This window comes from Dryobates pubescens, chromosome 29 (assembly GCF_014839835.1).
Source record: "Dryobates pubescens isolate bDryPub1 chromosome 29, bDryPub1.pri, whole genome shotgun sequence".
In the NCBI taxonomy this organism is placed as follows: domain Eukaryota; kingdom Metazoa; phylum Chordata; class Aves; order Piciformes; family Picidae; genus Dryobates; species Dryobates pubescens.
The window spans coordinates 2180879-2199749 of record NC_071640.1 but is presented as its reverse complement, the minus strand read 5'-3'; the positions used below and the strand labels follow the sequence as shown (position 1 = coordinate 2199749).

Below are 18871 nucleotides of genomic sequence, written 5' to 3'. Positions count from 1 at the left end.
TCTTTACCCCAAAGCCTCAATGTTAAGGCAAGTTCTTCACTGTTGCTGTTAGTCTCTGCTGTGGTACCCAAACCAAACACAACCTAGAACAGTTTATCCATGACTCATGGCCTCATGGGCATCCTTCTGAGGAGAAGAACCTTTTGACAACATCTCTGGGGGCTCCAAACTTCCCTCTCTGAACCAGGAGGAGACAAGTCTTGTTCCTGGACAAAAAGGGTTTCCATTTTACTTCTGCAGCTTCAGAAGTGTTGCATCCACAAGGGTCCTTATCTCCTGGGGAGAAACAGGAGAGTTGTCCAGCCCAGCCTCACTTGGTTTGCTCCACTCATTTGTAGATCCCTTTCTTAATAAAAAGAGGGCCTGAAAACAAAGCCTTTCATGGAGTCATCATCAGAAGGGGGCTCAGCTTGGAAGGGACCTCAGAGGTCAGCTACTCCAACCTCCCCACCAGGGGCAGGGACACCTCTCCACTAGACTCAGCTGTTCAAGGCCTCAACACCTCCAGGGAAGAGGCAGCCACAGCCTCCCTAGGAAGCCTGTGCCAAAGTCTCACCAGCCTCCTACTGAAGAAGTGCCTCAGCTCCAGTCTAACCCTGCTCTCCCTCAGCTTCAAACCATCCCCCCTTGGCCTGTTTCTAGGCATCCTCCTAAGAAGTCTCTCTGCAGCCTTCCTGCAGGATCCCTTCAGGTATTGGAAGGCAGCTCTAAGGTCCCCCTGGAGCCTTCTGTTCCCTAGGCTGAACACCCCCAGCTCCCTCAGCCTTTCAAGTGAGTGTTCTCAGAGGTGAGAGCTGCTGCTGTGAAATCCAAAGCAACTCCTAGTACCTGATGAAATAGAATGGGTTGGCTTGGAAGGGACCTTCAAAGCTTACCTATTCCAACCCCTCTGCAGTCAGGGGGTGATGAAATCCATCACCAGCAATACATTAAGCATCCAGCCTCTTATCACACTGCCTTCTACATACCTTGCTGGAAGCAAAGTGGCTTTGGATGTCAGACAGCAGTTCTTCCATGTTCAGGGCTAGCATCTCCAGCAGAACCTCATCTGTGGTGTAAACAAAGAGGGGCATTCATGGTTACAGTAGCCAACAGCTTCAGCATGAGCTCAGGGAGAGCAGAGAGAACAGATTACACACCCAGGAGGTGAATTAGAATGTTAACATCAGTGCCATTTATAATCATCCAAGAGTGGGATGAGCACTCAGTAACAATTCCTAGACTCACAGAATGGTTTGGGTTGGAAAGGACCTTGGAAGATCATCCAGCTCAAACCTCCCACCAAGCCCAGGTTGCTGAAGGCCTCATCCAGCCTGGCCTTGAACACCTCCAGGGAGGGGACATCCACAAGCTCCCAGGGTGACCTGTTCCAGTGACTCCTCACCAGAAAGAATTTCTTCCTCCAGTCTCAGTCTCCTCTCTCCCAGCTCAAAGCCATTCCCTTTGCCCTGGCACTCCCAGCCCTTGTCAGAAGTCCCTCCCCAGCTCTCCTGGAGCCCCTTCAGGTAGTGGAAGGCTGCTCTAAGGTCTCCCTGGAGCCTTCTGTTCTCCAGGCTGACCAGTCCCAACTCTCTCAGCCTGTCCCCATAGGGAAGGTTCTCCAGCCCTGGGATCATCTTTGTGGCCTCTTCTGGACCTGCTCCAGCAGCTCTTATGGTGAGGACACAGGAACTGGATGCAGTGCTCCAGGTGTGGTCAGACAAGAGCAGGATCACCTCTCTGGTGCTGCTGGTCACACTGCTCTCATCACACATTCTCCCTTCTCAGGGACAGCCTTTCCTGAGAGCTACTAACACAGGGCCACAGAATTGTTTTGGTTGGGGGAGGAACCTTTGAGGAACAAGGAGTCCAACTCCACCAAGTCTGGTGCCAAACTATGGCCCTCAGCACCACACCTCTGCCCCTTTCTAGTACTTCCAGGGGCAGGGATTGACCCACCTCCCTGGGCAGCCTGTTCAGTGTTTGGGAACCCTTTCATGTCTCAGCACCATCTGCCTTTAGGGTAGTTCTTATTGGAGGGGGGTTGCTTCCCTGTCTTTGGGGGTGAGGAGGAGATTCAGCAAATAAGCATCTCACCATACTGAACCATCTCCTTCATCAGCATGCAGATGCTTCCCACCACTTGTGGATCATGGAAGTGGAGGTGGGAGGTGGCTTTGAGCAGGTGTATTCCACTGCCTCCAGGATCAGTTACCAGCCTCAAGGCTGCTATCTCTGAAAGGGAGACAAACACTGCTGGGCAGCTGCAGACTGCATCACCTCCTTCCCACTGCCCTGCTCCACCTGGCAGGTGTGTGACACTTCCAGGAGGTCAGTGCCATTACTTGCACTGGATCTAAAGGCTCTCCTGAACCCTAGAATGGCTCAAGTGGGAAGGGACCTGAGAGAGCATTTGCTCCAACCTCCCCACCATGGGCAGGGACACCTTGCCACTACACTCAGCTGCTCAAGGCCTCACCCAACCTGGCCTTCAACACCCCCAGGCAGGGGGCAGCCACAGCCTCCCAGGCATCCTGTTCCAGAGTCTCAGCACCCTCATAATGAAGAGCTTCTTCCTCAGCTCCAGTCCAAGCCTGCTCTGCCTCAGCTTCAAACCATTCCCCCTTGGCCTGGCTCTCAACACCCTTATGAAAAGGGTCCCCCTGGAGCCTTCTCTTCTCCAGGCTGCACAGCCCCAGCTCCCTCAGCCTGTCCTCACTAGAGCTGCTCCAGCCCTTGGATCATCTTTGTGGCCTCCTCTGGCCTCACTCCAGCAGCTCTGTGTCCTCCTCCTGCTGGGGACAGCAGAACTGGAGGCAGGATTGGAGGTGAGGTCTGAGCAGAGGAGAGCCCAGGGGCAGAATCCCCTCTCTAGCTCACTGCTGAAGCTTGTTTGGACAGCTGGCACTGCCATGCAGAGCCACAGTGCCACTGCAATGTCTGTTTTCACTTTGAGCTCTACCTTTTTGCAGTTCATGCCCACCACAAACCAACCAACCACAGAGATCAGACTGCACTGATCTGCTGCTGCTCAGACACACACTGGGTGCCACAGGGAGAAACCCCAAACCTCACACCTTCAGTGGCACTATTTCCTCTTCCAGTCCTGCAAGAGAAGATTAACTCAGGAGGGCAGATGTCAGTCCAATCTCACTGGGAACTTCTGAACTATCCAGACCCCCACACACACACTTCTGAGCTGCTTTGCAGCTAGTAAGAACTGCTGAATGGTACCAGAGAGCCTCAGAAGGCTTGCCAAGGCCAGGCAGACACTCTTCACCAGCACTGCTCTCCCTGAGTGCTCCCTGAGGGCATCCAGCAGCAGCACAGTCAGGGGCTCAAATTCATCTTCACTAAGGCAACCTGTAAAAGACAAAGCCCCAAGATGCTGACCTTCAAAAGCCCTTCAAAGCATTCCATCAGCCTCCTGTTGCTCAGATCCCCTTCACCAGGCCATGAAAGGGAACAAAGGAAATGGGGGAATCCTCTTTCACAGCAAAAGAGAGACCCAGTGAGGTCTTATGAGCTGATCCAGGGCTCTACCTTTCTGACAGATCTTCTATGCCAAGATTCCCTTCCATTCTCCAAGCCAAAAGGAATGGAGAGTCCTGAACACATGCTGGTGGGGGCTAGAAATGGGATTGCTCAGCTCTTGCTAGTGGAAGGAGGGCAGAGGCACAGGGCAGGAGGTGAACACAAGGCAATGTCCTCACAGGAGGAAGAAATAAAGACACAAAGCAGTAGTGCAAGGATGAGCTTGAGAGCACAGGTCCATGAGAACCAAGCAGCTCTGCACTCTGGAACACTGCTCCCAGTTCCCAAAGCAAATGGCACCAAGCCAAACCTCTCAGTGCACCTTGTGCTCAAAGGAGTAAGACAAATGGGATTCTTGGCCTTAACTGATAAGCCAAAGATCAAATCCTCCCCCTGCACAGGGTTCTGCTCAGCCTCACAGAGCCCAGTACCTGCTTAATTGCTAAGAGCTCATCCAAAAGAGCTTCATCAGGGAGGGGAGGAGCAAGTGCAGGGAAGAGTGGCAAGAGAGGATGCAAGTCCCTAACTCTGCTGCCATCTGCAGAGCCTGCTAAGGCCAAGCAGCCTGGCTGGGGAGGATCACCACTGGCAGAGACAGCCAGATGTGGCTGGCAGAGTGCTCTGTGCACAGGGGAGGAGAGGACTGGCAAAACACACCTTGGAGTGACAATGCCCACAGGGCAGAGCAAGCAGTCTCAGCAACTGCTCCATCCTGGAGGTGCTCTTGCAGGACTGCAGAGGTCACAGGGACAGCACCTTTCAGCAGGGTTTGCTCTGTGTTCTCTGAGCATGGCAAAGAGGAAAGAGTTAGTTAACCAAGCAGTCAGATTCTAGCAGGGGCAGCCTCAGGTGGGGGATAGCATTGGAGCACTGCAGTTGTTGCTTTAACAGGAACAAAAGCAGAGGCAAAGGACCTAAACCATCCAAAACCAAATCAAACCTTACAGGCCCAACAGTGAAGCTCATGACAGAGAGCTGAGTTGCTCCAGGAGGTCATTTCCTTGGCCATCCAAATTATACAAAGGGATCAGAGCAAGCAGCCTCCCAAAGTAACCTCTTTCTTGACAGGTTTAGGTCTGAGGGGGGATGTTTAGCTGGTCACAGAAATCAAGCTGGCAGTTTGTTGAACAGAGGGAGTTAAAAGCACCAGGTACATCCTGTGCTTCCAGATTCTCTTGGTGATTGCAGCTCCTCAGCTCTGCAACAGTCATCACAGACTGGCTCAGGTTGGAAGTGACCTCAGAGATCATCCACTGCAACCTCCCTGCTGTGGGCAAGGACACCTCTCAGCTAGACTCAGCTGCTCAAGGCCTCAGCCAAGCTGGCCTTCAACACCTCCAGGGAGGAGGCAGCCACAGCCTCCCTGGGCAGCCTGGGCCAGAGTCTCAGCACCCTCATAATGAAGAGCTGCTTGCTCAGCTCCAGTCTAACCCTGCTCTGCCTCAGCTTCAAACCATTCCCCCTTGGCCTGGCTCCAGACACCCTCAGGAAGTCTCTCTGCAGCCTTCCTGCAGGATCCCTTCAGCTATTGGAAGGCAGCTCTGAGGTCTCCCTGGAGTCTTCTCTCCTCCAGGCTGCACACCCCCAGCTCCCTCAGCCTGTGCTCCCAGCAGAGCTGCTCCAGCCCTTGGATCATCTTTGTGGCCTCCTCTGGCCTCACTCCAGCAGCTCTGTGTCCTCCTGCTGCTGGGGACACCAGGACTGGAGGCAGGATTGGAGGTGAGGTCTGAGCAGAGCAGAGCCAAGGGGCAGCATCTCCTCTCTTGCCCTGCTGCCCAGCACACAGCTGCCTGCTGGGCTGCATGAGGGCACTGCTGGCTCCTGGGGAGCTGCTCAGCTATCAGCATTCCCAAATCTTCCTTCAGAGCAGCTCCCAACCTACTCTGAACATGCCACAGAAACAAATGCCCTAGAAAACTCCCAACATGGTCTCAGCAGAAGGGGTCAGCTCAGGCAACCCCCCCTGGCTCTGCTCTCCAGCCCTGGGGGATGCTGCTGTTTGCTCCCAAGGCCCTGGCAGAAGCACACTTGCCACCTTGGCAATCACATTCCTTTGGGAATAGAAGTCTCCAGGAGATGTTCAGATTTAGCCCAGCTGTGCCAAGGGAAGTGAGGCACAAGGCACTAAGCTGCTGGTAATCCCAAATGCCATTCTGATACCCAACAGGCTGCCTGCACTGCCCCTGAAGAGCAGCTGCCTGCCAACCCAGCCAGCACCCTTTGCATTCTGGCACTCTCCATCAGCCAGCTCCTGGCCTAAGCAGTCACAGATCTGTGAGGAAGTGTCACCAAAAGGTTGCTAAAGAGCCTGCACTCATCTCTCACTTCCTCTCCTTTCAATCTGGATGGCTTCGAGTTACTCTGGGAGTGCTGTGGAGAGAAGAGAAGCAGTCCGGCCTCAGCAGCAGGAATGTCTGAACTCCATTAGGCACAATACCTGCTGCCACCCAGTCACATGAGCCTAGGCACAATGCCTGCTGTGTTCTGCTCACCACTCACAGCCAGGCTCCAGAGAACCCCACAGCAGGAGAGGCAAATCTCCTGGTTGGGAAGGAAAGTCCTTACAGCTGACAGAAGGTCTGGGATGACTCCAACTTTCCAGAGATTCTCTGCAGCAAGATCTGAAACAGAGAAAGAACAACAAAAGGTTCCATGGGATCTGCTCCTTTGTGTGTCCCTCTCACTGTGCTCACCACAGAGAGCAGCAGCAACGACTGAGGTGGTGATAAAGCAGTAACAGGACACCATCAGCTGGACAAAGAGAGTAAGCCAGACCCAGTTCTTCCCTAAGATGCAGCAAGCACAGCCTTGAGCACTCCCAGCCCTTTCACAGGGCTCCTGCCACATCCTTTCTCCTTACACCTCTGAAATGTATAGGGCAGAGAAGGAACTGGGAGGGTGCTGAGAGCCTGGCACAGGCTGCCCAGGGAGGTGGTGGCAGCCTCATCCCTGGAGGGGTTTGCAGCCAGGCTGGAGGTGGCTGTGAGCAACCTGCTGTGGTGTGAGGTGTCCCTGCCATTGGAGCAGCTGATCCCTGAGGTCCCTTCCAACCTGAGCCACTCTGATTCTGCTCTCAGGAGCATTACCTTATCAGCATCTAGTATCTCCCCAACATCTTCTCAATATTGCCACTATCAAACTAAGCCCTGCAAGCACCAACACCTCACTGCAGTCACAACTTCTGCATTACACAGAACCACAGAATGCTTTGGGTTGGAAGGGACCCCCCCAGAAGTCATCAGTGCCAAGGTCCCTGCATTGAGCAGGGATATCCTCCCCTAGACCCAGTTGCTCAGAGCCTTGTCAAGCCTGACCTTGACTATTAGGTTATGGAAGCAGACACCTAAGGACACTGCCCCACAACGAAGCAGGAGACTCACCACTGGTTGCCATCATCATCAACAGCCTGGAGGCCAAGGAAATCAGCTCTTCATTTTCAGAGTGCTTCCTCATGGTCTCTACCAGAGAGCTGATCACAGCCTCACCCAGGGGCATCACCACATCCTGCTCCAGAGCTGGCAGAAGGAAACATTTCCACACCCAAGAGAAAGACCAAAAAGTAGTATGTCAGTAAAGCCTGAAGCTCCTGCTGACATCCATTAGCAGCAGAGGAAAGCTGAACTTTCCTTTCCCTGAAACATAATTCCTCCTATTCCCCAGCCTGCAGCACTCCCAGGAGTCACAGGGGTACAAGTGTCAAGCAAGTGACAGCAGGGACCATGCAAGAAACTGAAGCCCCACTTTGATGGTTTGAAATTCAAACAGCAGCACACTGAGACTCTTATTTCACAGCAGCAGATGTTTGTTCTGCTTGGGAAAAGAGCTTTAAGATCATCAAGCCCAACCCTTCCCTAACTCTGCCAAACCATGGCCCTCAGCACCAGGGAGGTGGAAGCCTCAGCCCTGGAGGTGTTTGCAGCCAGGCTGGAGGTGGCTGTGAGCAACCTGCTGCAGTGTGAGGTGTCCCTGGCCATGGGTTGGAACTGGCTGAGCCTTCAGGTCCATTCCAACACCTCCAGGCATGAGGCTTCCACCACCTCCCTGGGCAGCCTGTGCCAGGCTCTCACCACCCACCTGGGCAACAACTTCTTCCTCACAGCCAATCTGAACCTCCCCACTTCTAGTTTTGCTCCATCCCCCCCAGTCCTATCCCTCCCTGACACTCTCCAAAGACCCTCCCCAGCTTTCTTGGAGCCCCCTGCAGACCCTGGAAGGCCACAATGAGGTCTCCTGGGAGCCTTCTCCTCTCCAGCCTGCACAACCCCAACTCCCTCAGTCTGTGCTCACAGCAGAGCAGCTCCAGCCCTCTGCTCTTCCTCATGGCCCTTCTCTGGCCACCTTCCAGCACCTCCAGACCCTTCCTGTGCTAGGGGCTCCAGAACTGGCCCCAGATCTCCAGCTGTGGTCTCAGCAGAGCAGAGGTGGAGAATCCCCTCCCTGGCCCTGCTGGCCACACTTCTCTTGCTGCAGCCCAGGATGTGCTAGCCATGTCTGCTAGCCCTGAGGAAAGTCCAGGAGAGCCCAGACTCTTATTAAAGCTGCTTACATCCCTCTAGCACTTCAAATGTATCCCCTGCAGCCATTCCTGAAGCCATTTCAAACCTTATCTGCCACATCTGACTTCACAGAAGACAGGCTGCATCACCCCAGGAGAAGTTGGAAGGCTCAGGACTGTACCTTGACTAAAGATTTCAAGCAGCAACCTGCAGCCATCTGCTTGTAGCTGCAGAGAGCCCAGGTGAGTCCTCATAGCACAAGTGATGAGTTCTGTCAGTGTCAGCAGATAGGGGAAGGCTGCAGCAGGGAGAAGAAACCATTTGAGATGTTCAGTGGGGATCTGTGCTCCAAGTGTTGCAGTTCCAACTAAACCTGAGGCCCTGTGGGGGATGTGATAGGGCTGAACAACAGTCTGGCATCAAAGAGAACAAAAGGCAAGCAGATGGAACAATGCAGAGGAGATTTTGTAGGCTCTGGGGGAAATCTTCCTAAAGGCAGCTCTGCAAGGCTGTGCAGGCTAAGAGCAGCCAAGAGGTTCCTCTTGAAGCCACAGGGGCACTGCTCACTGGTCCCACAGCAAGTTGTGGGGTAGAAGACTGTGCATGAGCCCACAGCCATGCTGTTCAGGACCTGGGGAGGGAAGTATTTCACCAGGCCTCTTGGATTTAGGAGGACCTTGAGCTTTTGGGATAGCTCACACAGCTACTGAGTGCATCCACAACTGTCAGGGAAAACAGGATGGGGGTTAGGGATCCATTCTGAGCACCTTCAGAGATGTGAGCATCAGTCACAGTGAGCTGTGGTGCAGAGATGCCAAACAGGCCTTGTGCTGCTGTCAATAGGCTTGACTCAGGATCACAAACATCACAGAGTTGTCAGGGACCTCAAGGCTCAGCCACTTCCAACCCCCTGCCATGGGCAGGGACACCTCACACCACAGCAGGTTGCTCACAGCCACCTCCAGCCTGGCTGCAAACACCTCCAGGCAGGAGGCTGCCACCACCTCCCTGGGCAACCTGTGCCAGGATCCTTTCCTGTCCCAAGATCCTTTCAGCTTGTTATTTATAAGCAAAGCCTGCTGTGTTACTGAGTAAAGATTTCTGCAGGAGCAGAGCTGAAGACAGAGGTTCACTCAACTGAAAGCAGCAACTCATTTGTCCCTTCTTGCTTACAGCCAGGAGCACCTCTGTGGTTTAACACCTTCAAGAAGTGGCAGCTTGAAGTGGTCTCTGAGCTGAACCACCAGTGAAAAGTGTTCAGCTCCTGGGAGAAAAGGAAGTCTTCACACACAGCTTTACTAGCCACAGAGTTGCCTTTGGCTCCATCAGTCTTGCCCTCCCAAGTATGACCTCCAAGCTGCCTTGAGTTAGAATAGAACAGACCAGGTTGGAAGAGACCTCAAGATCATCAAGTCCAACCTATCACCCAACACCACCCAACCAACTAACCCATGGCACCAAGCACCCCATCAAGTCTCCTCCTGAACACCTCCAGTGATGGTGACTCCACCACCTCCTCAGGCAGCACATCCCAATGGGCAATCACTCTCTCTGTGTAGAACTTCCTCCTCACCTCCAGCCTAAACCTCCCCTGGCACAGCTTGAGACTGTGTCCTCTTGTTCTGGTGCTGGCTGCCTGGGAGAAGAGACCAACCCCCACCTGGCTACAGCCTCCCTTCAGGTAGTTGTAGAGAGCAAGAAGGTCTCCCCTGAGCCTCCTCTTCTGCAGGCTAAGCAACCCCAGCTCCCTCAGCCTCTCCTCCCAGGGCTGTGCTCCAGACCCCTCCCCAGCTTTGTTGCCCTTCTCTGGACACCTTCCAGCAAGTCAACCTCCTTCCTAACCTGAGGAGCCCAGAACTGGACACAGGACTCAAGGTGTGGCCTAACCAGTGCAGTGTACAGGGGCAGAATGACCTCCCAGCTCCTGCTGGCCACACTGTTCCTGATGCAGGCCGGGATGCTATTGGCCCTCCTGGCTGCCTGGGCACACTGCAGGCTCATGTTCAGCCTACCATCAACCAGCACCCCCAGGTCCCCCTCTGCCTGGCTGCTCTCAGCCACTCTGACCCCAGCCTGTAGCTCTGCCTGGGGTTGCTGTGGCCAATGTGCAGCACCTGGCACTTGGATGTGTTCAATCTCCTGCCCTTGGCCTCTGCCCCTCTGCCCAACCTGTTGAGGTCCCTCTGCAGAGCCTCTCTGCCCCCCAGCAGCTCAGCTCCTGCCCCCAGCTTGGTGTCCTCAGCACATTTACTGCTGATGGCCTCAATGCCCTCCTCCAGTTACTTGCCTCAGAGCTGAGTTTGCTGATTCATCTTAGGTGCCAATTAAAATACCACTGAACTGGTGCTGGGGGAGGTCTTCTCCAGAGCCCTTTTTGTCTTAGCTCTGCTGTTCAGAAGCATTCACAAGCACCAACAGAGTTACAAGTGGCCTAGCCCAGTACATTCCAAGAAGGGTAACTAGGAAGAGAGCAATTTCTTCTCACAGCCAGGAGAAATTGTTTCCTCTTCCCATTACCTCAGAAAGAAAAGCAAGGGAAGAGCAGGATGAGCAAATGAGTCAAGCACTGCCTTACCACTTTCCTCTCTGACAAGGCTGGCCAGGCGCTGCAGGGCTCTAGCCTGTGCTGCTTCTACATCCTGGAAAGCCTGCATGAACTCTGCAGAGAGCAAAGACAACTCTGAGCATTGCCTACAACCATTTCAAGCAGCTCAGTTTTCTCTGCTTTGGGCAAGATGGGACTTCACCTAACTGTGACCAGTGTCATTTGTGCTGCTTGAAGAGAGAATCCAAGGGAAGGAGTTCATTGAAGCAGCTGAAAAGCTGTAACACAGCAACCACTGAGATGTGAAGGAGGCTTGGGGGTCACCTCCACAGTCTGTGCAGGGGGCATGATGCAATTTGGGGACCTCTTGGACTGTTAAATCAGAGCAGGGTTAAAGGCTTCAAATGCATCATTCCAAGAGCCTTTGTAGAGTAAGATAATACCTTAGAAAGAAAATGGAATAAACCAGGTTGGAAGAGACCCTCAAGATCATTGTGCCCAACCTATCACCCAACACCATCTAAGCAACTAACCCATGGCCCCAAGCACCCCATCAAGTCTCCTCCTGAACACCTCCAGGGATGGCCTTCTTGACCACCTGGGCACACTGCAGGCTCATGTTCAGCCTACCATCAACCAGCACCCCCAGGTCCCTCTCTGCCTGGCTGCTCTCAGCCACTCTGTCCCCAGCCTGTAGCACTGCCTGGGGTTGCTGTGGCCAATGTGCAGCACCTGGCACTTGGGTGTGTTCAGTCTCCTGCTGTTGGATTCTGCCCATCTGTGCAGCCTGGCAAGGAGCAGATCCTTGCTGGCATCACAGAGTGGTAGGAGCTGGAAGGGACCTGCAGAGATCATCCAGTCCAACCCCCCTGGCCAGAGCAGGATCACCCAGGGCAGGTCACACAGGAACACATCCAGGCAGGCTTTGAAAGCCTCCAGATCAAGGAGACTCCACAACCTCCCTGGGCAGCCTGCTCCAGGGCTCCAGCACCCTCACAGCAAAGAGGTTTCTCCTCATGTTGAGGAGGAGCCTCCTGTGCTCCAGCTTGTGCCAGGGGGTTATTTCCTAGGGGGGGAACAAAAACCAACCACCATGAAGTTGATTTTCCTTATTACCTACAACACTGGCAATTCCTCCCTCAAGGAGCACATCAATGACTGTGGGAGGCAAAGTCTTCTTCAGTTTCACTGCAGAGGCCTCAGCAGCAGCCAAGCATTTCCCAATGAATGGGACATCAGTCAGCTCCCTGAAACAAGAAGGCAAAAGCAGCACCCAGTCAGAGCTGGTAAGTCACAAAGACAAATGATTCTTCAGGCTCTTTAAGCCCCATTGTGGTATCAAAAGCTAAGGATATTTCTTTGAAGGCTGGATTAGTTTTGACAGGACTTGAGCAACTCCCTTCAAAATGACTAATGGAAGAGCCTTACACATGAGCAAGCCAGGCTGAGGCTTCAAGTGAATGGCTTGTGAAATGGTGTGAGAGGGGATTTTGGAAGGGAACTCTGCCAAAAAGAGCATCTCCCAAGTCTGAGAGCCCTCTGCTGAAGGAGCAGCAACTCTCTGCCTTCAATGGAGCAGTTTGTGAGGCAGTGAGATCACTCACACACACCCCCCACACACAGAATGGCTTGAGTGGGAAGGGGCCTTAAAGATCATCCAGTCCCAAAGCTCTTTCCAACAGCAGCTACCACTCCCAGTTCTGTTGGGTGTAGGGCAAGAAATGCAGGGAAAGCTTCCAGCACTCACTCTGCTGTGGGTCTCATGCTGGGCTCCACCTGCAGCATCGAGCACAGAGCTGGCAGTAAAGGCAAGGAGCTGCTGTCTCCATTCTGTAGCAGTGCCAGAACTCCCTCAAGCTGGCCAGGACCCTCTCTGATAGCCTGCAGCAGTGAGGTTATCTCTTCAGCCTGTAAGGAGTGCAGGATCAGAGGAGCTGCCACACACAGATAGCCTGGGGGGGGTGTGAGGTATTTCCACAGAATCACAGAACATTAGGGGTTGGAAGGGACTTCAAGAGATTGAGTCCAACCCTCCCTGCCAGGGCAGGGCACACAGGAACACATCCAGGTGAGTTTTGAATGCCTCCAGAGAAGGAGACTCCACAACCTCTCTGGGCAGCCTGCCCCAGGGCTCTGCCATCCTCACAGTGACAAAGTTCTCCTTTCTGTTCTCTGTTCCACCTTGCCCCCACTGCCCCTTGTGCTGTCCTTGGTCATCCCTGAGCAGAGCCTGGCTCCATCCTCCCCACACTGCCCTGCACAGCTTTATCCCCAGCAATGAGGGCAGCCCTCAGGCTCCCCTGCTCCCAGCTCCCTCATCCTGTCCTCACAGGGACGATGTTCCACTGCCTGCAGCAGCTCTGTGCTGGACTCTCAAGCACTTCCCTGAGGACCTTCTTGAACTGAGGGGCCCAGAACTGGACACAATATTCCAGATGTGGCCTCAGCAGGGCAGAGTAGAGAGGGGAAGGAGAACCTCTCTGGACCAAACTCACCACAACCCTTCTAATGCCATTTTCAATCTATGATGCAACCCCCTTACATACATCCAGAAGAGAGCAGGTCAGCATGTCAAGCAGAACACAGCCTAGGGACCAGATGTCAGATTTCTCAGTAAAAGAAAACACAGATGCTTCTGGAGCCATCCAGGCCTTGCTCCCTGTTGAAGAATCACAGAGTGACATGGCTGACAGCAGGCTGGACACCCTTTCCCCTTGCACATGCACCAACTGCAGGGAATTGGTTGACACCTAAAACTGATGTGGAGATACTCTGCAGAGATCAGTCACTCTGCACTGGTGAGAGGCCACACAAGGCTAAGGAACACACTTGGCCTCATGACCAGCTTCCTGGGATGCTACTGCCCAGGCCTCAAGCTGAAGAGGGCTCCCACTGGGTCTGTGTCAGAGTTCCCAGACTTGCAGATATTTATGGCTTCCAGTTGTGAGCCCAATTAGAGCTGCAGGCAACTGCCCCAGGCCTATCCCATTCACACCTCAGAAGGCAAAGAGCACAACATGGAGGAGGAGAGGGAAGATCATTTGTTCCTCTTTGATGTTTCTGATTATCACAGAATGGGAGGGGTTGGAAGGGACCTCTGAAGATCACCAAGTCCAACCCCCCTGCCAAGACAAGACCACCTAGGGCAGGCCACACAGGAACCAAGACCCACCATAAACTTCCTTTGTAAGAGATTCAGTTAAAGCAAACAAAACCAATAACCCAAATACCTACTTGCTTCCACTCTTCTCTTCCATTTCATCTCATCTCTCATCAGTGTTTCTGTGCTGAAGTCACTGAGCATGAAGGATGCTTCCCCAGTCACAAGGATGTTGGATGGCTTGAGATTTCTGCAACACAAATGCTCTGTCAGCCTGTGAGAGCAGGCAGCCCCAGGGGCCAGCATCTTTACACATCAGAAGGTTTGGAGGCTTATAAAAATCATAGAATGGGTTGGAAGGGACCTTAAAGGTCATTCAGCTCCTGCCCCAGGCAGGGACACCTCCCACCAGCCCAGCTTGCCCAAGGCCTCATCCAACCTGGCCCTGAATTCCTCCAGGGAGGGAGAGGGCAACCATAACCTCCCTGGGCAACCTGGCCATCAATATTTCAGCACATTCAAAGAAGCAGAGAGAACATCTCATTCAGATGGATAATTCCAGATCAAAGTCAAGAAACAGGTGACTTCAGAATACAGAATAAACCAGGCTGGAAAAGACCTCAGATCCTCAAGTCCAACCTATCACCCAGCACCAGCTGATCAACTGAACCATGGCACCAAGGGCCTCATCCAGGCTCCTCCTAAACACCTCCAGGGATGGGGACTCCAGCTTGGTGCCCTCTGCAAACTTCCTGATGATGGACTCAATGCCCTCCTCCAGACCACCAGAAGCCACAGAGAACTAATCTCTAAACAAAGTCCAGAACTACCTCCTGCTCTCCCTTTTGGAACAGTAAAATTCACTGCCTCTTGAGCAGCTGTGCAGAACCAGCTGGCACTGCCAAGTCCCACCAGCCAGAGAAGGAGGCTTCTGCTCACCTGTGGAGAATACTCTGTTTGTGTATATAAAACAGAGCATCCACCATCTGTCCCAGGAACTTCAGGACCACCTGTTGAGGGGAACACAAACAGAATCACTTCCAAATATCTGTTGGAAGGAAGTTCCCAACCTCACCCTTTAGCAAAACACTGAGAAGACTTTGGGGAAGTCTTGGAGAGGGGGGAAAAGAATGCAAAGGGAAGAAGCTAAAAGCAGAGAGACTCTGCCACTTGGGCCAGGTGCCTCTCCTCTCCTTCTTACCATCTCTGGGATTTTTTCTGCCTTCTGCCTTTTTTCCTTGATTACAGCTGAAAGATCTCCTTGGCCTGAGTGCTGCATTACCAGGCAAAGGAACACAGATGATATCTGGAATAAAGCAAGGTGTTCTGAGCTGATTAAGCTCTCCCAGAGATGACAGCATTTAGTGGCTTTCATTAAGCCCAGAGCCTGTCTGTTGTGCTTTTGGAAGACACAGTTACCAAGCATGCTGGCTTGCCCCACATGGCTTCAGGTAAGTCAAACACACATCCAGAAACCAACACAGACCTTGCCAGAGCACTGAATAAGATCTGCAAAGTGAATCCCAGCATGGAGGGGGTTGGAAGGGACCTCTGGGCATCATCCAGTCCAATCCCCCTGCTCCAGCAGGGCAGCCACAGCAGCTTGCCCAGGAGCACAATGGCCAGGAGGGGTTGGAAGCTCTTCAGAGAAAGAGACTCCACAACCTCTCTGGGCAGCCTGCTCCAGGCCTCCAGCAGCCTCACACCAAAGAATTTTCTCCTCCTGTTCAGATGGAACCTCCTGGGCTCCACTTTGTGCCCCTTGCCCTGGCAGTGGCCACCACTGAAATGGACTTCAATGCACCTATCCTCACAGCTATTCAGCCTGTCTGTTCAGGAGCTCCAAAGCAGGCCTCTCCCCACTCAAATAGCCTTTCTTCCATGTTTTTATTCAGCATCTCACCAATGACCCCAAATTTCAACCTGAAAAAACAGGCTGCCAGACCTACATCCACCATGTGCCTCAGTTTAACCACTCCTGTGCCATTCTCACCTCATTATCCCAAGTCACAAACAGCTCTTTGTAAGCACAGATGTTTGGATGCTGAAGTTGCAGCAGATCCATTGCCTGCAGAGAATAACAAAAACAAAGAGAGATTTCTATGGCTCCACAGTCACATTGTGTAGGACAAGAGGGAATGGACTGAAGCTTGAGGAGGACAGATTGAGACTGGAGATTAGGAAGAAATCCTTTCCAGTGAGGGTGGGGAGACACTGGCACAGGTTGCCCAGGGAGGCTGTGGATGCTCTCTCCCTGGAGGTGTTCAAGGTCAGGCTGGATGAGGTCTGGAGGAAGCTGGGCTGGTGGGAGGTGTCCCTGCCCATGGCAGGGTGGCTGGAGCTGGATCAGCTTTCAGGTCCCTTCCAACCCAAACCATTCTGTGAATCTATGGATTACCAGAGCCTTGAACAGCATCCTAAGCCAGTTCCTGACTTGTTCATGTCACATATCTGATCAAACCCCTTCCCTGTGCAAGCTCTGTTGTTTATTTGCATGCACAAATGCCAGATTAAGGGACATACCAAGGGACATGCTAATCATCAGGACCTTACAGCAGCCTTGGAAGATTCATAGACACAAAGGGCTCTTTAGGAAGGTGATATGGAAACAACTCCCCCCCCTCCCCTTCTTCAGTTCCTAAGATCCCAACCTGAAAACACACTTTAGGACATCAAAGTCAAGATGATTCATCTAGCCTGGTCTTTATTCCCAATAACCCTTATGAACCTCAGGAAAGCTCCTGAGATGCACATCTCCTAGGGAGATCTCCTCTCCTTGAAGCTGGTTTCCATGTAGGGCTCTCCATTACTTCAGCAATCTGCTGAGGATGTGAAAAGGGAAGAAAGAATCCCAAAGTCAGCTTGATTCTCCTGCAGTTGTGCCTGGGGCTGTGCAGGCACCATGGAAGAACTAAGAAGAGCCACACTCCCAGCTGGCACAGCTGCATTTATTTCACTGGAGAGGGCCACCAGCAGCAAAATTGGATCCCATTTTAGCAGGAAAGCCAGACTCAGTGCATAAAGAGGTCACCTCTCCCCAACAGGATGAAGCCTCTGTGCAGAGATGTATCCTCCCTCAGCTACAGCTGCAGCAGGCAAGATGCTGTGAGCCTAACCCCTTTTGTGCTGCCTCACATGTTTTGCTGGAAGAAATGTTGGCATTTTAACAGTGGTTTTGATGATGATGCTGCTCCTCCCTTGAGGCACTGCAGCCAGCCTGCACCCAAACACAGAAACCCAGGCAAATCCTTCCCATCCCCAAATGTCTGAGGAGTAAACATGTAATGAAATGCTAACTAGGAGTGGAGTCATTAATAATAAACTATAAACAGATGCTCCTGGAGCTGAAAGGCCAAAAAGATGAGCTCTCCTCTGGGTCTCCAGCTCAAAAGAGGGATTCCCCCCTGAGAGCCAGCAGCCCATTTGAATTTACATATCAAATGTCTTAGAAGAAAAACAAAACCAAAACACAATTAAGACAAAATCCTGACCTGAGCTCAGAGGGCAAGGAGAGCACCCCTCAGATGGCCCTACCTAATTTAGGTCTGGGCTATTTGCTTAGTTAATCCTTGTAGATAAAAGGCTTTGAAGACTTTGGTCTTTGTAAGTGAGGCAGTAGAGAAAAGCTGCACTCATACCTCCTCCAAGGCTTCATTTGCCTGCTGCTCTTCGATGCATTCAACCTGCACCAAACAAGAGACAAGGGTGAGGCTGTCACACAGGAACAGGAGACATTTAAGCCAGAGCAATCTTGCCAGGCTGATTGGAACTGCAAATTTGTGTATGAGTTGGCATACATTTCCAATGATAGCTCCATCTCTGGTGTTTGGAGGAAGCTTGTTGTCTGGAGATGGCCAGAAACAGAGCTTTAAATGAGTCTGCAACAACCAGACAGTCCTTCCCCTAGCACTACCAAAGCAGCAGCAAGCTAAAGTGAAAACACCCTGAACAGAATTAAATAGGTTGCTGCCCTTTCCACATTTTAAACCTCAATATCCCACTAAATTGATTTCAATTTTCTGATTCCCAAGCCAGCAGCACTGAAAGGTGGAAGCCTCCTCCCACCCTGTGGCTAAGCTGCCTAAGATGTTTGTTCCTATCAGAAGGGTCCATGGAGATGGCAAACAGACCAATGGACTCTTGTTTGCCTAGCAACCACCTCCTCACCTGCTTGATTATGTATTTCTTCTCCACATCCCCTGCTGTTTTCAATGCAGCTACCAGCACAGTGCCCAAGGCCCCAGGCTGAAGCTGCTCCAGCACCTGTGGGGCAGAGGAGAGGGGGTAACACACTTGTTTAGCTCCAAGTAGTAAAACCACCAAGTCAGGAAGTTTCTTCAACCCACTTTCCCACAGCCAGCCTGCACACAGCACATCCCCCAGCTCCCCATGGCAAGGCCAAAGGTACCCCAAATCCTGAAGGGGACACAGGTCCTCTTCTCCAGGACATGCCTTCCCCCTCCTTCCTGCTGAGCAGAACATCCCCCTTTCCACAGAGCCTTCCACACCACCATGCTTCCCACCCTGTGGCCACACAGGCCACTTCCTCAGGGTTACTTCCACCCTCCTCAAGGCCACACACACCCTGCCTAGGGCCACCTGCACTCCTTCCAGGGCCACACACCCTCCAAGGGCACCTTATACTCCCTCTTCACCATCACAAGGCACTTACACTCTTCCCAGACCACAAACCCTTTCCTAGGGCCACATAGTCTCTTCCAGAGCCACCTGCACTCCCACCTCATGGTGCCTACAGCCCTTCCCTAGGTCCATAACCCCCCTCCCACAAGCCAACTCCCCTACCTCCCCATTGCCTTGTACCTCCCAGCATCACCAACACCCCCCCCCAGGACTACAGCCGTCCCCTTGCAACCAGTTAAGGCCTGAGCCCTCAGGCAGCACCTCGTATTTCTCCATGGCGGGACAGAGCTTGGTGAAGTGAGGCAGGCAAAGGAGCAGGTGCGAAAGGGCCCCTAGGCTCAGAGCCAGCCTTCAGGTACCGCCCAGCGCCCACAGAACTGAAGAAGCTTCCCTTTCCCTCAGGCTACGCTTCCAGCCCAAAACCCACCCCCACAACACTCGCTAGACAACGGAACAACAAGGAGACAGCAGCGCACACGGCCCCTGGCCGCCGCTTCCCGCGGGCGGGAGGGAGCGGCGCTTAGAAGGGGGCGGGGAGGCGAGCGCCGTGGGCGGAGCCGCGCGTCCTGTGGGCTG

The 18871-nt window shown here is 52.9% G+C and overlaps 1 protein-coding gene across 1 annotated transcript; it reads right to left on the bottom strand.

Annotated features, from left to right (window-relative positions):
- Positions 1 to 21: 21 nt before the first annotated feature.
- STKLD1 (serine/threonine kinase like domain containing 1) lies at positions 22 to 18571 on the bottom strand. The gene is made up of 19 exons (XM_009896209.2): positions 18557 to 18571; positions 17822 to 17917; positions 17293 to 17337; positions 15648 to 15722; positions 14856 to 14960; positions 14594 to 14664; positions 13785 to 13904; positions 13101 to 13209; positions 12302 to 12462; positions 11671 to 11801; positions 10585 to 10668; positions 8191 to 8307; positions 6894 to 7028; positions 6006 to 6134; positions 4171 to 4296; positions 3214 to 3342; positions 2077 to 2214; positions 969 to 1048; positions 22 to 276 (listed from the first exon to the last, which is right to left on the bottom strand). Exons 1-19 carry the CDS (start codon positions 18569 to 18571, stop codon positions 229 to 231), a joined length of 1914 nt encoding a protein of 637 aa, XP_009894511.2. The 3' UTR covers positions 22 to 228.
- Between the last annotated feature and the right edge of the window lie 300 nt (positions 18572 to 18871).

What these genes read in the sequence shown, in the direction of transcription:
- STKLD1 (XM_009896209.2), bottom strand. An exon ending in AGAAGAGTGGAAGCAAGTAG is followed by an intron (nt 13,210 to 13,784) that starts GTATTTGGGTTA and finishes TTCAACAGGGAG; the next exon opens with CAAGGCCTGGATGGCTCCAG. An exon ending in GATGATGATGGCAACCAGTG is followed by an intron (nt 6,135 to 6,893) that starts GTGAGTCTCCTG and finishes TCTCTGTTTCAG; the next exon opens with ATCTTGCTGCAGAGAATCTC.